General features: G+C 40.9%; 2 protein-coding genes across 2 annotated transcripts; both read right to left on the reverse strand.

Moving 5' to 3' along the window:
* Positions 1–4,585: 4,585 nt before the first annotated feature.
* LOC130719037 (uncharacterized) lies at positions 4,586–4,948 on the reverse strand. The gene has a single exon (XM_057569689.1). It carries the CDS (start codon positions 4,946–4,948, stop codon positions 4,586–4,588), a length of 363 nt encoding a protein of 120 aa, XP_057425672.1.
* An 11,250-nt stretch (positions 4,949–16,198) lies between these two features.
* On the reverse strand, positions 16,199–20,057 carry LOC130717306 (ubiquitin C-terminal hydrolase 22). The gene is made up of 3 exons (XM_057567488.1): positions 19,166–20,057; positions 18,427–18,545; positions 16,199–17,914 (listed from the first exon to the last, which is right to left on the reverse strand). Exons 1-3 carry the CDS (start codon positions 19,930–19,932, stop codon positions 17,139–17,141), a joined length of 1,662 nt encoding a protein of 553 aa, XP_057423471.1. The 5' UTR covers positions 19,933–20,057; the 3' UTR covers positions 16,199–17,138.

Here is a 20,057-nt window from a genome sequence, read left to right on the forward strand (position 1 = left end):
TCGAACTTTGTCTGATGTGGATAATTTTGCTCTAACTGCTGCCTTTGATGAGGAGGAGATTAAGTCTGCTGTGTGGGCGTGTGGAAGTGACAAGAGCCCAGGGCCTGATGGCTTCAATTTCAGGTTCATTCAGAGGTACTGGGGGGTGTTAAAGGGGGACTTTCTTAAGGCAGTGAAGGAATTCTGGAAGCGGGGTGCCTGGCCTAGAGGGTGCAATGCGTCTTTTATTGTCCTCATTCCAAAGGTGAGTGATCCTCAAGCTTTGAATGACTTCAGACCCATTTCTCTTATTGGGTGTATTTACAAGGTGGTGTCCAAGTTGTTGGCTACTAGGCTGCAGGCTGTTATTGGGAAGGTAATTGATGAGCGCCAATTTGCTTTTATTGGTCAACGGAATATGTTAGACAGTGTTGTGGTGGTAAATGAGGTGGTCCATGAAGCTAAGATAAGGAAGAGACCCACAATTTTTTTCAAAGTGGACTACGAAAAAGCTTATGACTCTGTGGAATGGGATTTCCTGGAATATATGATGAGGAGGATGAATTTCTCTGATAAATGGGTCGGTTGGATTATGGGTTGTCTGAAGTCTGCTTCTGTGTCCGTCCTTGTTAATGGAAGCCCTTGTAGTGAGTTCAGCATGGAAAGAGGCCTTAGACAAGGGGATCCTCTTGCTCCGTTTTTGTTTCTGATTATGGCGGAGGGGCTGAACGGGTTGTTTTCTAATGCAGTTAAGTTAGGGAAATTCAATGGGTTTAAGGTTGGTACTGGTGGGTCTGTTGAGATTTCTCTTCAATTCGCAGATGATACTATTTTTGTGGGTGAGGCCTCTGTTCAGAACCTTGTGGTGATTAAGTGTGTTCTCCGGTGCTTTGAGTTGATTTCTGGTTTGAAGGTTAATTTTAAGAAGAGTAAGCTGGCCTCGGTTGCAATTGATGACGGGGTTACTCAGTAGTTTGCTTCCTTCTTGAACTGCAAGGTAATGAGCTTTCCATTTACTTACATGGGCATACCAGTGGGAGGAAAGGGGAGCTGTCAAAAGACTTGGGAACCGGTGGTGAAGAAGTTCAGGGACAAATTAGCATCCTGGAAGCAGAAATTTATCTCGTTTGGAGGCCGCATTTGTTTAATCCAAAGTGTACTGACAGCTCTTCCCTTATTTTTCTTGTCTTTCTTTAAAATTCCGGCTTGTGTTGTGAAGGTGTGTACGGGTATTATGAGAAAGTTTCTTTGGGGTGGGAGTGAGTTAGAGAGGAAAATTGCTTGGGTTAGTTGGAAGGATGTGTGCCGTCCAAAGGAGGTGGGTGGTTTGGGTATAAAAGACTTACAACTTTTTAATCGGGCTTTGCTAGGCAAATGGTTGTGGAGGTGGAAAACAGAAAAGGGTAGTCTGTGGGGAAAGGTTATTCAGGCGAAGTATTACAGTGGTAGTAGTATGCTAGAATCTTCATGGTGGAAGGAAGTGCAAGGTGCTGGTGTTTATGATGGCCTTGATTGGTTTCAAGATGGGTGTGCAAAGCAGTTGCGGAGGGGGAATGATACAAGCTTCTGGCTGGATAATTGGGTTGGGAATATGGCGTTGCGTGAGAGCTTTTACAGATTGTATAACTTGTCTACGTTGAAGAGGGCTAGTATCAGTAATTGTGGGGAGTGGGTTTCAGGTCGATGGCGCTGGGTTTTGGCTTGGAGACGTCCCTTGGGTGCTCGGGAAAAAGTTTGGCTTCGTGATATGTTGGAAATTGCGTCTTCGCCTTCCTTGACAGAAGGGGTGGATGATAAATGGTCCTGGGATGCTGATCCTGAGGGCGTTTACACAGTTCAGACAACGTATTCCTTTTTGCAGGGTCCATTGTTGCCGGCTACTGATTTAGTGTTCCGTTTGCTGTGGTCAGCGTGTGCTCCATCGAACGTGAAAGGCTTTGTGTGGAAGTGTGTGCTGGAGCGTATTCCTTCGTTGGAAAATTTGGAAAGGCGTGGTGTTGTTCAGTCCAATGGCGATCTTCTGTGCAAATTGTGTAGGGGTGGGATTGAGTCATGCTCTCATCTCCTTTTTTCTTGTCCCTTTTCATCTGAGGTGTGGTGGAGGTGCTATGCGTGGCTGGGTATTTCGACAGCTCTTCCTATAATTGCTAGGGATCACCTCTTGCAGTTTCAGATTGGATGGAATGCAGGTCAGAGGAGGGGTGCCTTGTCAATCTGGTTTGCTGCATTATGGACAATTTGGCTCGTCCGGAATGAGGTTGTATTCGGGAGGGTGCTGCTTGTGTTTCGACAGCAATGGAACTCATCAAATGGCGGTCTTGGATGTGGGTTAAAACTCTCATGAAAGTTTTTAATTATTCCTTGTATGAGTGGTCAACAAATCTTCTTGTGTGCATCATGGGGATGTGAGGGTTTAGATGTTGGGGAGCTCTCTTTGTTAGCTGGTGTGGCAGAGGTTTTATTTTCTTGTCTTGTTTTTCTGTCTGTGTTAGTTTTGGTTGTTGTTTGATTGTTCTTGTGTATTGGGTTTGAAGTACCTCTTGTGCTTCCTATCAATACAATTTTGCTTAGCTAAAAAGAAATAGAGTTATTTCAATTTTATTTTTAAGAGAGAGATGAAGAGATCGACCAAACCCAGGTGTGAATCGGAGTGAAGAGGGGGTAGATCGGAAGAGAAATGGCTCGATGATGATGATTTGGGGTTCACCCTTGTTGGATCTGGAAGAAAAATGTCTTCTTTGCCCATATTTTTCCTTGTTGGATCTTTGATGAAAAATGGGAGAGAAAAGTTGTTAACTTTCTCAGATTTGGGATGATGAGAGCGTGAACAAGAGAGTGAGTGTTGGGGGGGGGGGGGGAGAGAAATCAAGTTGAAGAAGTTGGTTTCTGGGTTTCTAAGTTGGATTAAGGAGGAAGATGAGGAAGATGATTTCTGGGTTCTGGGTTTGAAGATTGATGATTTCTGGGATCTGGCCAAATTGATAAAGAATTGAAGATTGATGATTTTTTTTTTTCTGTTAATAGGATTAAATCCTAAACCCTTAATTAATTGAACCCTAAACCCTTAATTAATTAAACCCTAAACCCTTTTTGGGGTAATTTGAGTTTTTAATTTAATTTTTCGATGTGTTATTTTTTTAATTTTTATAATTCACGTAAGCATTTTTATCCCCGTCAGCGATCTAAATCAGCACTCGCCGGAGCTCCGCCCTCCGGCGATGATCCGTCCCAAAAATATTTCAAAGATGATGATCAAATGCAATAAATTTTCCGACGAGAGACTTAGATCAGACGACAAGACAAAGACAAGGATCAATATGATGCTTAACCCTAAAATAAAAGGAGCAAAAGTCTCTGCCTCATAAATAGTAGACAAAGAGCCATCTACAACTTCTATCCTAACCCCCAACCCCTTGAAGAGAGATCATAAAGGATGGATCTCATTAAAACCTTACTAGTAAAAAACCCATTGGAAAAACCTAGTAAGGAAAAGGAGTTCCCATACTCTAGGATCAAAAAAGAACTTCAAGGAGAACCCAATACAAATATTCCCACAGCCAACAGAAAACAAAATTCCTCCTCATTCCAGCATCTTGCCAGTACCATATATGCTACAGATTACCCTCATAAACACCACCAAGTCCCAGTCAAAACAGATCAAGTGATGCATTCCCATCTTGAACCACAGTGCAGGAAAAAAGTTTACAGAACTTGCAGCGTAACATGAGCATAGAGTAGAATACCAAGAGCCAAGAATACAAATTAGATATAGCCATAAGCCAAAACAGTCCAGCCAACCAGATTCCAAACTCATCCAGCCACTGCTTCACAAAATATCAAAACCGCAACATTCCAACAAGCAGCAATAGAACAGCAATATGAATTAAGGTAAGCAAAGCATTGGTTCATTGCACCATTCAAAAAAATAATACTTAAACTCCTTTTGCCTAGCCCGAAGCCAATTTGAAGCTTTTAATTTTATTTTGTCCCCCAAATCTGAACTTTCTACAACCTCCCCCTGAAAAGTAAAGCATTTCTCCCATTCCATAGCACTGCCACATTAGCCAACCAAACTGATGAGAGTCCTCCCCTTTTCGACAAAGAGCAGCTCTCCACGAATTGAATAAAATGATTATTTGGATCATCAGTAAGCACCAAGGGCAAATTAAACCAATTAAGTACCTTAGCCCACACCTTCCAAGCAAAGATACAGGTGAATAATAAGTGTGCAGTAGATTCTGTCTCTGAGCTACACTAGGGGCAAGAAATATTATCAATTGGAACTGAAGGAGGTCTAACTTAACCCAAAAGCTAGCTCAAGAGTTAAGGTTTGCACAACCATATATAAGCAATTGTTTGGCCACATCTCTAGCCAATGTGGGACTCTAACACACCCCCTCACGCCCAGTGTAGAACATCTGACGCGTGGAATGAAACGGGTGGCCCAAATATGGGGAGTCAACAAATGGATCTAGGATAGAGGCCCAGGCCCATGGTCAAACAACCATTGGCTCTGATACCATGAAGGAGGCCTAACTTAACCCAAAAGCTAGCTCAAGAGTTAAGGTTTGCACAACCATATATAAGCAATTGCTTGGCCACATCTCTAGCCAATGTGGGACTCTAACAGCCTTCGAACTAAATTTTCCTTTGTCTGGATTCTATCAAACAACAGGCGCCAACATAATGCCACTGCATTCGAAGGTGCACATGCCTTCCACAATTTACTAAACACTGTTATGCCAACAATAGTGTCCAAACCAGAGATAATGTCATAGGCAGACTTTACAGAATATTGGTCATCTCCTTCCACAATCCATACCCATGAGTCCTTTTTCCCTTTGATTAGCGGGAAAGAAGAGATAATATGCTTCATCACCCCAAGTTTCAAAACATCCTCACTAGTAATCCTCTCCTTCCATCTAAGATCCCACACCCAATTATTCTCTAGCCAATAGCTCATCTCCATGATTTTGCACTCTTGCTCACCAGAAAGTAGAAATAGGCTATCAAACGTTTCATTAAATTTACGACACACAGCATTATCAAACCATGAGCCATCTACCCACACCGATGGTGGTTCAACTGCAATAGAAAGGTTTCAACATCTAACCTTGCAATCACATTCAAAGACTTGAGCGGGACACATGGGTCCTTTCTTCTAAATAAGGGAAAAGGGAGAAAAAAAAATTAGATCATGTCCCAGATGATTCCCACATATCCATGACTGAGCACATAATCTTTCTCATAGGTATCGGAGATATCTCTTAATTATTTCAAATTTGAACATAAGTCTAGGTTTGTTAGATAAGTTTAATCAATGATAACAAACACTTCATATTTAAAGAAAAGAACTAATGATAAAACCATTGTTTGTACACTCAATGGTCTTAAACAAGCTCCTAGAGCAAGTGTGATCATTTTTTACTATGAGAACATGATGAGTGATATGTAAGTAAAGAAGGATCACACTTGCTCTAAGAGCTCGTTTAAGACCATGGAGTGCCTTTTTCACTTTACAAACAAGTGTCAGCACTTCTTCTCTTTAAATATGACGTGTTTGTTATCTTTGATTAAACTTATCTAACAAACCTAGTCTTATGTTCAAATTTGAAATAATTAAGAGATATCTCCGATGCCTACCCAAGCGAGAAAGATTAGGTGCTCAGTCAACGAATGAATATGTGGGAATCATATGGGACATGATCTAGCTCTCTTTTTTTCCAGTACTCCCCTTTACCCTTATTTAGAAGAAAGGACCCCATGTCCCGCTCGAGTCTTTGAACGTGATTGCAAGGTTAGATGTTGAAACCTTTCAATCGCAATTGAACCACCATCGGTCACCATCGGTGTGGGGAGGTGGCGGATGAAGAAAGAAAAGAAAAAACATAAACAAATGGTAAACTACAAAAACGTTTAAACTAAATAGATTAAGTTTTATAATTTAAATGTCTTTATAAATTATTTTTTATTTTAATTAGAATTCCATATTTTAATTGTAAAATATAAATATTCTACGTACTGAAATACAAAATTAAAAACTTATCACCCAAACTCATAACATGACATCTTACACCACTAATAATTATATTAGTCAATAAAGAGGGGGCATGACTGCCATCTAATTTACTGAGAGCAGTTTTTAGTTTGCATGTTAAGAAAACTTTTAAGTCGAACATTATTTGGATAAGAATAATATTTAAATTTCAGAAAAATAAAATCTTTTTTATGTAAGGTAATATACAATTACAAAATATAAAGAGTCAAGTTTAACTAATTTTTTTAACTGATGGACTTAAAAATAAACAAATTTTCCTCTTACATATAAACCAATATAGTATGGTAGTTTTAATTTGATATAATTATCTTTTGTTGAAAACAAACCATTTAACTCACAATGATTTGAATTAAAATATAAAAATTAAGGCTTTGCTTAAAAACAATATGATTTAAATTTAAAAGGTAAAACTAAAATAAAAAATAAGACACGGATTAAAAATTGAATTGAAAATAATATAATAGTATCTATTTATAGAGAGTCTTGGGGTTAAGTTATGTCTACAGTTTATTATAGTGTGAAAGTTAAAAAATTACTTTAAAAAGTGGTGTGAGAAATCACTTTTCCAACTCATATCTCAAACTTTATAATTTAGAGATAGATATAAAATCACCCGGTTTGTAAGAATGACACGCAGTCTATTTTAAAATAAAGTACAAGTCTTATTCTTATTCAAAATTTACATTCCAGGTTCTAATAACTTAATCTCATCTTAAAAGATGCTAATGTAATATGATATTTAATATAATGTAAATATTTAATAATACTTAAAATAACAAAAAAAAATTGATTTAAAGAAGTTTAAGAATGAATACTTTTGCTATATTTTAGTTGAAGCTATTTTTTGTTAATACTTTCACTTCTAGTGTTCCGTTTCGCCGTATTTGTGGGGGCATTCCTAAGAATTCTTCCACAGTGGGCAGGCGTCATCGTCCTCATGGTGAAACTAGTTCAGCCAAATGCTGTGACGGGAAATTGTGAACGTGAAGTGTATTCTGCTATAAGGTGTAATTATCATAAGGGTCTAAAAAAGCAGTGAAATCTGACATATCGACAAAAAAGGAAAGCTAGAGGAGACCCACCATCTCCACCGTTGCCCCCCCGGGACCCTCCCAGAAAGGGGAGTGGTGCATTGCATTCAGTTGCTGTAGTGGGACGAGCTTACTGCGAGAAGCACTTGTCAGGATCAGAGCATAATAACGATCTTGGTGTTCTTGGAGCAGCGGACAACTTAATGAGAATCTCAATGGAGATTCGTCATTAGAGCTATGCAGTGTTTGTTTCTTGAGTTGTTACCTAGCATTAGCACATATTTTATTGGCTTTAAGCTTATTGGATTGAATATAGTTTTCAAAAAAAATACTTCCTCCGTTCCAAAAAGTTTGTAGTTTAAGGTTGTGGCACAAAGATTAAGAAAACAATTATTGATAGCATAATTTGACTAGATTGCCCTTATTTAATTTTACTAGTATGATGTGCAACTATTAAATTATACTTAGATAAAGAAGAATGTAGTTAATAGATAAGAGTTGTGGTTGGTTAATATGAAATGTGATAAATGAGGGTAGAGGTGGAAAAAATTAGCAAAAAATGCATTGATTTTCTAAAACAACAAACATTTTGGGATATTGAAAAATGGTGCAAAACAACAAACTTTCTGCAACGGAGTGAGTAATTAACATTGAAACATAACACACTCTTTAAATTAGATAATAACTATATATAACAAAATAACACACGTAACATGTGATAGTAATATGAATTACATGTCTTATTTATTGTCATGAGAATTGGTAAGTAACTTAATGTTTTCTCGAGGAAATAATTTTATCATTAAAACATGCAAATTATATGAATAAACTACCTAATTTTCAATATGTACGTAATGGAGAGAAAATTTAAATTATAAAATAATATAAATTATGAAAATAATTATAGAAATAAGAGAAATATGTATAAGATATATTAACATTTTCTAAGTAAAAATAATTTTTTTATTATTATTTTACTACTATTGAAATATTTCAATAGAAGAAAAAGCTGGCTACTAAAGTCAAAAAAACCGTCTATAATTTTTAATTACAGACGGCTAAAAAATTGTAGGTACTAACCTCATCAATACTATTATTTGAAGGCGCTTTAAAAAACTGAAGCGGTTGGTACTTACCCACAGGTATTTTTGTAAGAAGAAGTAGTTGTAGTAAAGTGAGATGTTGTGAATTATCAAAAAAAAAGTGAGATGTTGTGACGGTAGCCATCGGTAATTATGTAATTTCTTATAGTGGAGTGAGCGCTCAAATCTACTTAGTTAAATATGTTTCCATTACATCACAGTTCACACATTCGTGGACTTACGAAGAAGGTCTGTCGTCATTAATTTTACATTAGCTTAAATCTTCAAATTCTGTTTGAGGGTAAATTCATCTAAAGATCTTAAAGTTATCATTTTGTTGCACTTTCTTGACAATCAAATAACAAGCAGTGAAAGTAATAATGGTCACAGAAATTGAATGAGAAGTTCCACATCCCACTAAATTTAAAAATCAAAGAAAAAAAAATGCTTTTACCTTTATCGCTTCTGAATCCCCTACTATCAAGTATAAATCCTTCCTCTTACCTGTTCAGCGCTACCTTTTTATTTTTATTGGATGCCTCTCCATTTGAGGGGAAGCCTCGACGCAATCATAATGTTGTTATCATGTGACTTCGCAGTTTGCGGTCACAGGTTTAAACCGTAAAATTAAGCTCTTGCCAAAATGCAAGATTAAGCTGCCTGTTCCGGGAATGAATATTGAGGGAAGGGATAGTACCTAGAGAGTGGAGGAATGTGCTAAAGAGAGAATGAGAATGAGAGAGAGTGTTGAATTTCATGTGTTATTTCATAAAATGAGCCAAAGTCCCTTACAATTAGTATCTACCTCCTATTTATAGGACTTGGGTACTGCCTATTGGGCCAATTGGGCCTCTGAAGTTGAGGCCCAATTTAAGGCCAGGAACTCGCCTTTGGGCGGGTTGAACCCTGGGCATCGCCCCTCTAGGGGCTCGCCCAGTCCACTAGTCCACAAGACACCGAGCTCGAAGTATGAGAGCTAAGTGTGTCTTTTAAATGCTTTAACATACATCCTATGGTACACTGGAATCTAAGCTGCCAACATGGCCTGAGAAAAAAGAAGAAAACTACGTCGCCAACATGGCGTAAGCAAAAGGAAACAAGCATCTTTAGCCGCCCAGTCCATTGGTCTTGGCGAGCAACCCAGACCGGCAAGTCCACAAGCCCAAGGTGGCGGGAACGGTCACTTTGGCTGGCGATGTCGTTGGCAGGCGGCTGAACTTCATTGGCGACATCGCTTGTTAGGCGATGGCGTTTGGTCTTCATGGTGGCGAGGCCTTTCGCGCTTTCTCTTATTTCAAAAACCTTTCAAATTCCTAACTGCTCCACGTGATATGTCAGTTACGCCAGTTTTCCCCTTTCTCCGCAACCGTCACCTCACTCCTCTTAAATGTCCAATCATGCACAATAACTCCCCATCACACGCGTCCCACTTCCCAAAAGCCATAATGACTTCTAACCTTCCACACGCGTCCACCACGCGTCACTCTTCCAACTTCCCCCCTTTGCCTATAAAAACCCTTCTTCCCTACAATCATCCCTTTCCGAGACCCCTCTTTACTTCTCTAATCGCATACCAAGCTCTCTCTCTTCCAACTTCCGCTCTGGTGTCGTCGCCTTTCACCCTTTCCGCTACCCACTCTTCACGTCTTTGCTCGGTGAGTCCTTGTTCCCCTATCTCTGCATCTTATCTCAACTTATTTTTTCTTTTCCCTCACTTAGTTACCAAAGATGGCTTCAAACCCTAAATCCCCTAATCACACCTCTTCTTCTTCTGAGAATGACCCCGACTCCACCGCAGCCGGCTGCCTCCGTCTAGAGGTCCCGGAGATTCCCCAGTACCGAACGAAAACCTTTGCAACCCTGCCCCTTCCAGTCCAGATAGCACCCACCCACGAGGCGATAGACCAACCCTCCGTTTTCCAGGATAGGGAGTCTATCGTGGAATTCGTGAGAAACCTTGGTGGTTTGTCTGACGATGATGAAGTGAACGCCAAACTCAGGATTTGGCCCTGCAGTGCTGAGGACCGCCCCTGGCTTCATAAGATTAACGGCGACGTAAAGAGATCCCATTTCTTCTTTGCGTATGAATATATGTTTGGCGAGCTTGGAGTCAAGCTTCCCTTTTCGCCCTTCATTCAAACCGTCCTCCGCGATATCAATGCGGCTCCTTGTCAACTCCACCCCAACGCCTGGGCCTTCATCCGGTGCTTTGAAATCTTGTGCGCCGCTGTTGGCACCGCCCCATCTCCCACCAGCTTCTTCTACCTCTACGATGTTGACTCCAAGTCCATCAAAAATAGAGGATGAGTCTCTTTAAAGGCCCGGGCCGGCCGTAAGTGCTTGAACCCTCATAAAAGTAACGCAAAGTCCTCCTTTGCCCGGAGATACTTCCGCGTGGCGGTTCACCCCGCTTATCCAGAGGCCTTCACACTTAGGGACGGGACTGCCCTTTTTCCCCTTTACTGGACGGAGAAGCCCAATGGGATTACCGATCCTTCAGAAGATTCTTTGTCTGCCAACGACAAAGCCTTTTTAAATCTCCTCGCCCCGCTTCCTATCCTTGACTGCTCAACAGTCCTTGAGGGCGCTCGCCTCTCAAGGACACCCAAATACTTAGGTCACTTATAGTTTATTTTTATCATCGACATTTTCTTTCTTACCCCCTATGTTGTTACTGACCCCCCTCTTTTTTTTTGCAGAAGATATGAATTTCACCAACGCCGAGCTCCTGAAGGCCCGCGAGAGGAGAATGGCCCGTTTTTCTCCAAAGTTCAACACTGAGGGCGACGGGAAAAAGCGGGGCGGTGCCGAGAACCAAGCCGAGGGCGCCCAAGTCCCCAAAAGGAGGAGGTTAGTTAAAGTTTCATCTGTCGGCCCAGGATCTGCAGTCGCCGGCTCCTCTAATCCCGGCGCTCAACCCATCACTGCCGCTGTATCCAAAGGCAAGAATGTTGCCAAATCCTCCGCCAATGTTTCCGCCGCCACGGCCACCGAGTCTGCCCAACCTGCTCCCAATTCTGCCGCCGGTGGTACAGCCACCGTTGCTGCCGCCAAGTCCACCACTGTAGGTGCCGCACCCACAACTTTGGCCAGTCATCAACTGCTGGCACCACCACCAACACTTCTCCACCTTCAGTCGTCATCAACGCCACAACTGCTGCCGCGTCCTCTGATGCTCCCGCCGGGGAGAAAGAAACAGAAAAAGAAACCTCCAAGTCTCCCCCTCGCCAAGTCACACCTCCTAGCCCGCCTCCAACGAATGATGGGCGCTCCATGTCTTCCCCGCCTCATCAAGAGGAGAGACCCTCTCCTGGTGCCGCCACCACCTTTGAAGCAGCCCGGATCGAGCGAGCTCCTGGCAACGAGGGCGGCTCTTCTAGCTACCACAATATGCTTCCCAACGCCATTGAACCTTCGGAGTTCTTGCTTACCGGCCTCAACCGTGATGTCATAGAAAAAGAAGTTTTGAGCCGGGGTATTAATGAAACCAAGGAGGAGACCCTTGCCTTTCTTCTACGCGCTGGGTGCATCTTCGCCCACGCGTTTGACAACTTCAACTCCGCAGCTGCTGAAGCTGAACGGTTGAAGGCTGAGAGTGCTCAGCACCAAGAAGCCGCTGCTGCTTGGGAAAAGCGCTTCGACAAACTGGTGGCGCAGGCGGGGAAGGAAAAAGCTCATGCCGACAAGTTGATTGGCGCGGCGGGAAACAAGATCGGCGAGCTGGAAGACCATCTGAAGCTGATGAAGGAGGAGGCGGACGACCTTGATGCAAGCCTCCAAGCTTGTAAAAAAGAAAAAGATCAAGTAGAGAAGGACTTGGCCGCCAAAAGCGAGGCGCTGGCTGCCAAGGAGTCAGAGCTTAAAACATTGGGCGCTGAACTGGAGTTAGCAAAGAAGGCGATGGCGGAGCAGGAGAAAAAGTCCGCTGAATCTTTGGCTTTGGTGAAGGCAGATCTGGAGGCGATGCGGGCTACTTCTGAAGAGATCAAGAAGGCGAACGAGGCTCATGGGGCAACCCTCGTCGCGAAAGATGCTGAGATTACTTCCCATCTTGCGAGGATCAAAGAGCTGGAGGGCGAGTTATCAGTGGAGAAAGCCAAGGCCACTGAGGCGAGGGAACAAGCCGCCGACATTGCCTATGACAATCGCGAGTGGGGCTTCTACCTCGCCAAGGACCAGGCTCAACACTTGTTCCCGAATCTTGATTTTAGCGCCATGAGAATAATGAAAGAAATCACTGCTGAAGGGCTGGTTGGTCCCGATGATCCTCCTTTGATTGACCAACACCTCTGGGCCGCAACTGAAGAAGAAGAAGAAGAAGCAGAAGAAGAAGAAAGAAATAATGAATAATGTAATTTTAATTTTTACTTAGCTTTTACCGCCATTGCGTTCGCATCGCCTTTGTATGCTTTGTAAATCTCACTGAATGATTGTTAAGTTTTGGCGATTATCGAATGATTGCTCTCGTCGTAAATCCTTTTGTCATCACTTCGCAAATCGCCGCATTCTTATTGTTTAAAAATTTAAGAATGAATTTCATAGTTAAACGCCCCGACGCCCCGGAGTAATAAAATACTCAACATCCTGAGTGACCAAGCACTCGCCTTCCACCTTATTCATTCGCCGACCTTATATCTTGCGCTATTTTTCACGCGTCATGTGATTGAATTACGCCTAACGATTTCGTGCATTAATTTTAACTAGGGCTTGTTGCTTGGTATTTCTCCGCCAAGACTTTAAACGTTTTCCACAAAAGGATAAACGACCTCCATTTTTGAGGGCTTCGCCCGGGGCTTTGCCCGCTCGGGGCTTACAATGCTTGGGTCCCAATGGCCATTTGGGGGTCCCAAGACTTTTGCCTAGTTAATGGCGCTCGTCGTATTCTGGCGAGACTTACCCAGCACATCGTTTACGGGACCGGCGATCACGTCAGACTTTCCGGGGGATGATTCCCAGGCATCAAAGGCCATTTGTGGAATCGCCGCCACCTTCAGGGTTCCAGCAAGCCCCTTTGGGGATCAAGCTTGTCCCACCTAGTGATCGTCGTAATTCTTTATATCGATCGGCAATTCCGATCGTCAGGGAATCCCTGGAATCTTTGGACACGAAGTTCATGAATTTTCGTTTTATTGATGGAGCGCCTCGTTAAAAAACTCCTTTCGGAGAAAAAGAGCACGCTTTTGTTACAATGGAGAATTTGGAGATATTTTTAGAAAAATTGAAGAACTTTGGCGAATTCACTTTGTTCACTTTCTCGCCCACGATCAACTGTAATAATAGCGCAGGCTCAAACCGTTGAACGACCTGGGTAGTCGCCTTCCATCAAGCTCTTCTAAGTGATAGGCCCATGTACCAAGAACTTTGACAATGCGGTAGGGCCCCTCCCAGTTCGGAGTCAGCTTGTTTCCTGAGGTCCCTGATCGCCACTTGAGGACCAGATCGCCAACCTGCATATCCCGGACACGAACCCTGCTATTGTACTTGGCGGCCACGCGCTGCTTCATCGCCGTCTCTCGAATGTGTGCCTCGTCACGTGTTTCAGACAAAAGATCCAGCTCCATCGCCATATTGGCCTGACTCCTTGGCAGCCAGCGCCTCGCTTTTGGCGGCCAAGTCCTTCTCTACTTGATCTTTTTCTTTTTTACAAGCTTGGAGGCTTGCATCAAGGCCGTCCGCCTCCTCCTTCATCAGCTTCAGATGGTCTTCCAGCTCGCCGATCTTGTTTCCAGGAGCTCGCTCGATCCGGCTGCTTCAAAGGTGGTGGCGGCACCAGGAGAGGGTCTCTCCTCTTGATGAGGCGGGGAAGACATGGAGCGCCCATCATTCGTTGGAGGCGGGCTAGGAGGTGTGACTTGGCGAGGGGGAGACTTGGAGGTTTCTTTTTCTGTTTCTTTCTCCCCGGCGGGAGCATCAGAGGACGCGGCACTGCCAACATTAATTTTTTATAAAGTGAGTCTAACCCCATCAAGAATCTTACACATAATTGCGGGTGTTTTATAGTAGAAGATTTACCCTATTGGATACCTTTCCATTTCCTCATCCTTAATCGTGTTCTAAACAAAAAACAGAAAATGAGAAAATTAGAGCTAAAAACTTCATCACATAACCCATCTTTGTACAAAAAATGGGGTAACATTTAAGCCACGGTATGCTAGTGATATGTGCTGAAATTTAAACACTATCATGAAGTCCTGAATTATATACAATGGCGCATACTCAAGGATGGATGCTAGTTAGAAGCAAAGGGAAAAAAATTCGAAGTTTTACACTAATATAATACACTCCTATAAAACTAAGTGAGATTAATTGCCTTGATGACTTTGCCTTTTAACTTTGAGTGCCACTTTTAAATGCTTAATGGCTATGATAGTAGGTTAGGCTTTAGTAATTAATTGTTATCTAACAAACTATGAAAACCATATATTCTTTTTAATAGACTTTAAATTTTTTATAAAAAAAATACTTCGTTCATTTTAATAATTTCTATGCACCGACGGTGTAAATAAGTTTTACACCATCATTCAATCACATCCCTCCATTTTGTTAGCTCACAATTAATTTTGAATTTAATAATATCTAAAATATAAAATGGAAGGTTGTGATTGAATGATCGTGTAAAACTTTTTACACCGTCAGTGCATAAAAATTAATCTCCATTTTAAAATAACCGTCCAGAAAGAGAAAAAAACATGCATATAAAAAATCCAATTAATATTGTCAAATTTTTTAAACATATTATTTGTTTTCCTAGTTTACCATTTGAAGAGAATTTTTATCTTTTCACATTTATTGTTCTCCTAAGGACATTATATGGAAAAACATCAATTAATGCTTCCTTAAACTTTTAAATGAACAGTTATAATGAAACAAATTTTTTTCCTCTAAGTAGAGAATTATTTTATAACGGATGAAGTATTAAACTAAACATATTTAAGCCAAACTCTTAACTTGCCCCCAAATCTGAAAATTCTTAGGGAGCGTTTGGTAGAAGGTTGGGAAATACATTCCCGCGAATAATATTCCCGGGAGTCTGATTGTTAGGAATATCATTCCTGGGTAAGACTTAATGTGTGTTTGGTTAGGATTTAAGATTCTCGGAAATATTTTTAAATTTTATTTAATTTAAAAAATTCAAAATGATAAAGAAATATGATGGAATTTGTGAGTAGTAGAGGTTACATTCACTTTCCCATGAGAATGCAAGATTCCCAACTCATTTCATGGGAATCAAATGACGGAAGTTATGTCATTCCCGGGAATGTTTTATGCCCGGGCATCCAATTTGCAATCTTATAACAAACACGAGAATATGATTCCCTACCTCCACATTCCTGAGAATGTATTTCCCAACCTTCTACCAAACACCCCCTTAACACACTAAATGAGTTAGTGAAGGCATCTCTCGTGAAATTCATTTCAACCAATTTGAACTTTCATTCGGTTTGTTTTTGTATAAGTGTAAGATAGTATTTTTGGAATGTTTGGATTTTCGGTGAACATGAAATTTGAACCGCAGTAGAATTTCTCCTATAAGTGATTATGGTACTTCCTACCATCGAACCAAACATGCTTGCAATCCAACATTCACATGCACCGATAAAAGGTAAACAAAACTTTTCCTATATAGTAGATTGAAAAGTCTATTCATATTGCACTCATGACTCAATAGGCTTCTTATTTTACTATTTTCAACTCTATGTATTCCTTTATCCGTAGAATACATTGAATGTACAGAAATGGCTATAACAGAGTTTCTGTTATTCGTATTAACAGCTACTCTAGGAGGAATGTTTTTATGCAGCGCTAACGATTTAATAACTATCTTTGTAGCTCCAGAATGTTTCAGTTTATGCTCCTATCTATTATCTGGATATACCAAGTGAACACATTTGTGTAAGCATATATACCTGATGTTGCATCCAGAATTACTTTCAATATGATATAATTAATCAAATGGTTGCATCAACTGGGGCAGTACTTTTCACACAACCATACCTTTAAGTTAGAGCAATAATATTCCTCACATCACATTTAAAGAAACAAACATGTCTTTAACAATACCCTTGTCTATTGTGCACCAAAGATGCAATCTCTTTTAGTAATCTGCACTCTCACTCTCATCATAAAAGGCAGATAGAGTGTAAAGCGAACGGGCACGGGGTCTTGAGTATTACAATCAGCATGTTCGGTTACAAATTGGATAAAATGAAAACGGAAAAATGTTCCGTCACGAGGCAAAAATGAAAAGGAAGTTGAACTTATTTTTTCCTTAACGAGGGGAGAGAAACGAGATCTGATTAGTAAACAAATGGACACAATGTCCTTGTTAGACACACAAATTAGAAACAATCATCCGCATAACCACTTTTTCCCCTCTGCAGTTTTCCTTTTGCTCCACACTTTAGTTAGGGGAGACAGAAGAGTAACAATGGTTGTTGAACAACTTTCGGTATCATCAGTTGAAATGAGCTATGTACATGACTAACCTGCAAATTGCATTTAAAGAATTTTGAGGAAGCTTGTTGTAAAGGAGTTGAATTGCTTCTGGCTCCTTGATCTTCGTCTCAAAGCTGTCATTGAAATATCTCCATGCGAATATGCAAAATATTAAACTCACTCGAGCTAGCAACTTGGCTTCTCACTTCCAAATTCCCCTTTAGCAGCTTGAACTTATAGATATGCATATTTCAAATCCATATTGTCAACTGTGAACTGTGATTATCCAAACAACGAAACAACAACCAAAGTCTTATCCCGCTAAGTGAGATCGGCTATATGGATCACACTACGCCATTGAGCTCGATCGAAAGCCAGATTATAAAGGATATTACTGATAATGAGATCATTTTTAACAATATCTTCTCAAGTTCTTTTCTGCCTCCCTCTACCCCTCTTTGCAGGACTAAACATCGAACCAGCATTCACTGCTATAGAATACACAAATTGCAACCCACCATTTGAAGTGATGTGCTACCTTCAATATCCTCTCTAGCAACACCCAGCAATAGGAAGAAGTAACTCTCTTCCAGGGGAATTCGGCAGGAGACTCAAATCTTCATTCGCTTTATCCTGTAGGGTTTTCTGCGCATAGAAGATCATGTAACATTGTGAAGCTCTGACTGTCGCCTCATCAACCTCTGTTATACAAGCATCATCACATCTGTACCACTGCTTCCTCAAACGCACAAAAGTAACATAATGGCCCGACTCGAGAGTCCCTGAATGTGTCACCACTGCAAAAATATCAAACTCGGAAAACATGTCTGGTTCATCACCCCCGAAAGCAAAGATTCTATTTCCATATCTGGCCCTGAGGATTGAAGAGGACATATATGGTGTCATGTCCAAGGAGAATGGAAAATGCAGGTAGCGATCTATTTTTCTTGAAGTCTTCTTCACAAAAGAGTGCTCAAACCGTTTCACATGCAAGCTAAGTACCAAAGGGAGCTTTCTAATTGACATTTGTTTCAATGAGTTCTGTCTTTGCTGACAGTTTTGGCAGTAAAGTTTCTGGTCCGATCCCAACTTCTCTGGCCTAGTGAACAAGTCCAAACAACCCAAAAGAGTAGACATGCTTCCTTCCCCATCCCGTTTGGTAAGCTTTTTACCGTTTTCAGTTAGAGAGACATTGGTATCTAAGTTAAGTGAAATGTCCAAACAAGGGTCATAGGTTGTTGAGGTGAATCCACAGGCCATACAGGTAACATCTGATCTCAATAGCCCATAAAACACTCTATGAGCAATGCACTGACAGTCTCCGTTACCTGTAAAAAAACAATAATCATGCACAATGTAAAAAAAGGGCAGCCCGATGCATGAAAGCTTCCCACTAAGTGCTGGATTCGTGCCACCGCCTGATCTATTGCACACAATCTTACTCTGTTTTTTACACAAGAGACTGCTTCCAAGATTTGAACCCGTGACCTCAGTCACATGGCAGTAACCTTAAACTCCCCTTCTAATATTCATGCACCATGTATTTGGGTAAAAATAAAAACTGAGTAATTTGACAAAACTGCACTTTCTTAATTGTTTCTTTCTTTTTTCATATGCACAATGCTTCCCAGACCGCAAAATGTTTGGAATGAATGTTGATGTTAAAATTGTCAATGTCTTCATAGACTAACCTTCCAGCCAGTTATATATCACTATGTTTTTACTTTTTTGATGTAGTACAACATTACGTAATTAACTAGAGTTATAACATAGAAAGTCACACATCAAATATGAGGCAGCAACAATTGAATGAAACTGCCAAATCTTAGCATCTAAATACCTCTGCTTCCGTTCCTTGTTTTGCCCTCTTTCTCATGGATTGCATCTAACATTGAAATGAAAAACTCGTGAGCATCCTGCTGCTCATAACTCGCTAAATTTGCTGAATGCTGCCACCAGCTTGAAACAAAAACAAAAATTTTCACCATTCAAAAGAAACAGGAGTTTGAGGATCAAAGCAACATAATGGGTCCAAATCCAAAGTCATAAAATTTATCAATTGAAGTTTGCTCCAGCTAACTTGCAACTAGAGTTATGCAAAAACAGATCATAACAAAAACATCAAGTTAGTATATGCTTTTGTCACAGAAATCTTTACCGGATGACATGCTACTTTGCCACTTCAGTCAGACCAATGGAGTAAATTCATAACAATTGACAACCTCAGAGTATCAACGAATTTCCTCTGTTCTATATACTTATTCAAACAAATTCATCTCCAGCTTGTTGAATATCAGAACACTCAAAATCATACAATTTCACAAAAGAAGCAATTTATTTTATCAGGAATACTTATCAGCACCGTAAAGCTACTAATTTTCACGAGACAAAAAGCTAAGTGCGTGTTTGTAAACTCGTTCAAAAACCACGCCGTAAAGACAAAGTCACAGTTGACACAAGCAAAAGCTCAGGAAAGTTGCTTCTGTCCACTGTGATTTTCTCCGGCTTCATTGTGGTTTTCAAACTGAGTTTCCAAACATGCACCAAAATGAATAATGACATAAAGAACAATGGCAGACCTGTAGAGAAACTGAGCAGGGCTATATGGATTTCGATCACCCGAATACACAGCTGAAAAAACAGCATTTATATCACAAAGCAAACACATCCGATCCATGGTTCTCTTCTGACAAGCATCCAAACAATGACCATCACTCAAGAAATAGTCCCTGAAAGGAGGTGCATGTAGTAATGCTTGCAACACAGAATTCATGAAACAAGTACTACCCAGATTGTTCAACCCCCTCAACCCCATTGGATAACAAGATTTAGCCCTCAGATCTTCAGCTGGAAACCTGTACTTCAATTTCCCCAAATCCAATCCAACCCCAGAAACCAATCTCCTCCTTTTGATCAATCTCTGCCCAATGCTCTCACTCCCATTCCCACCCATTGAATGTTTAGACATCACAACTTGATCAAAATCAGGATCATACAATTGATCACAGCACACCCCACAATAAAGTTCAGCTCTTTCAATGTCCACAAACACAGCATGACCAGATTCAGATTGAGGGTGCAAAAGGGTATGATCAAAACAAGAGAATGAAGAGCAAATCAGACATAAATAGAATCTCCCTTGACACCCATTACAGAAACTGCATCTGGGTATTGCTGTATTAGGCTTCTTGACACTGGTTCTCCCAATCGGAGATGTCACAAGGAGATTTTGGATAGCTTTGTAGCCATTGAAGCCATGCTTGAGCTTGTAATCAACAAGATGTTGACATGGTTCTGGGTTTGTGTATGAAGAAGAAGAAGAAGAAGGGTTTGTTGTTGGGATCATAACGGTAGAATCTGGAAGAAAAGTTGCAGAAATTGATGAGATCGGAATGAAGATGAAGAAGCGATTGAAATGGGGAGAGGAAAGAGAGGTGTTGCGGCGGATACCAATCTGGTTTCAAGAAATGG

This window comes from Lotus japonicus, chromosome 5 (assembly GCF_012489685.1).
Source record: "Lotus japonicus ecotype B-129 chromosome 5, LjGifu_v1.2".
Taxonomy (NCBI): Eukaryota; Viridiplantae; Streptophyta; class Magnoliopsida; order Fabales; family Fabaceae; genus Lotus; species Lotus japonicus.

Excerpts from the sequence above, each read along its gene's own strand:
- LOC130719037 (XM_057569689.1), bottom strand. The coding sequence starts at position 4,948 with ATGGAGATGAGCTATTGGCTAGAGAATAATTGGGTGTGGGATCTTAGA.
- LOC130717306 (XM_057567488.1), bottom strand. The coding sequence starts at position 19,932 with ATGATCCCAACAACAAACCCTTCTTCTTCTTCTTCTTCATACACAAAC. Across the intron at positions 18,546-19,165 it reads CCTGCTCAGTTTCTCTACAG|CTGGTGGCAGCATTCAGCAA; the intron begins GTCTGCCATTGT and ends TTTTGTTTCAAG. Across the intron at positions 17,915-18,426 it reads AACAAGGAACGGAAGCAGAG|GTAACGGAGACTGTCAGTGC; the intron begins GTATTTAGATGC and ends GTTTTTTTACAG.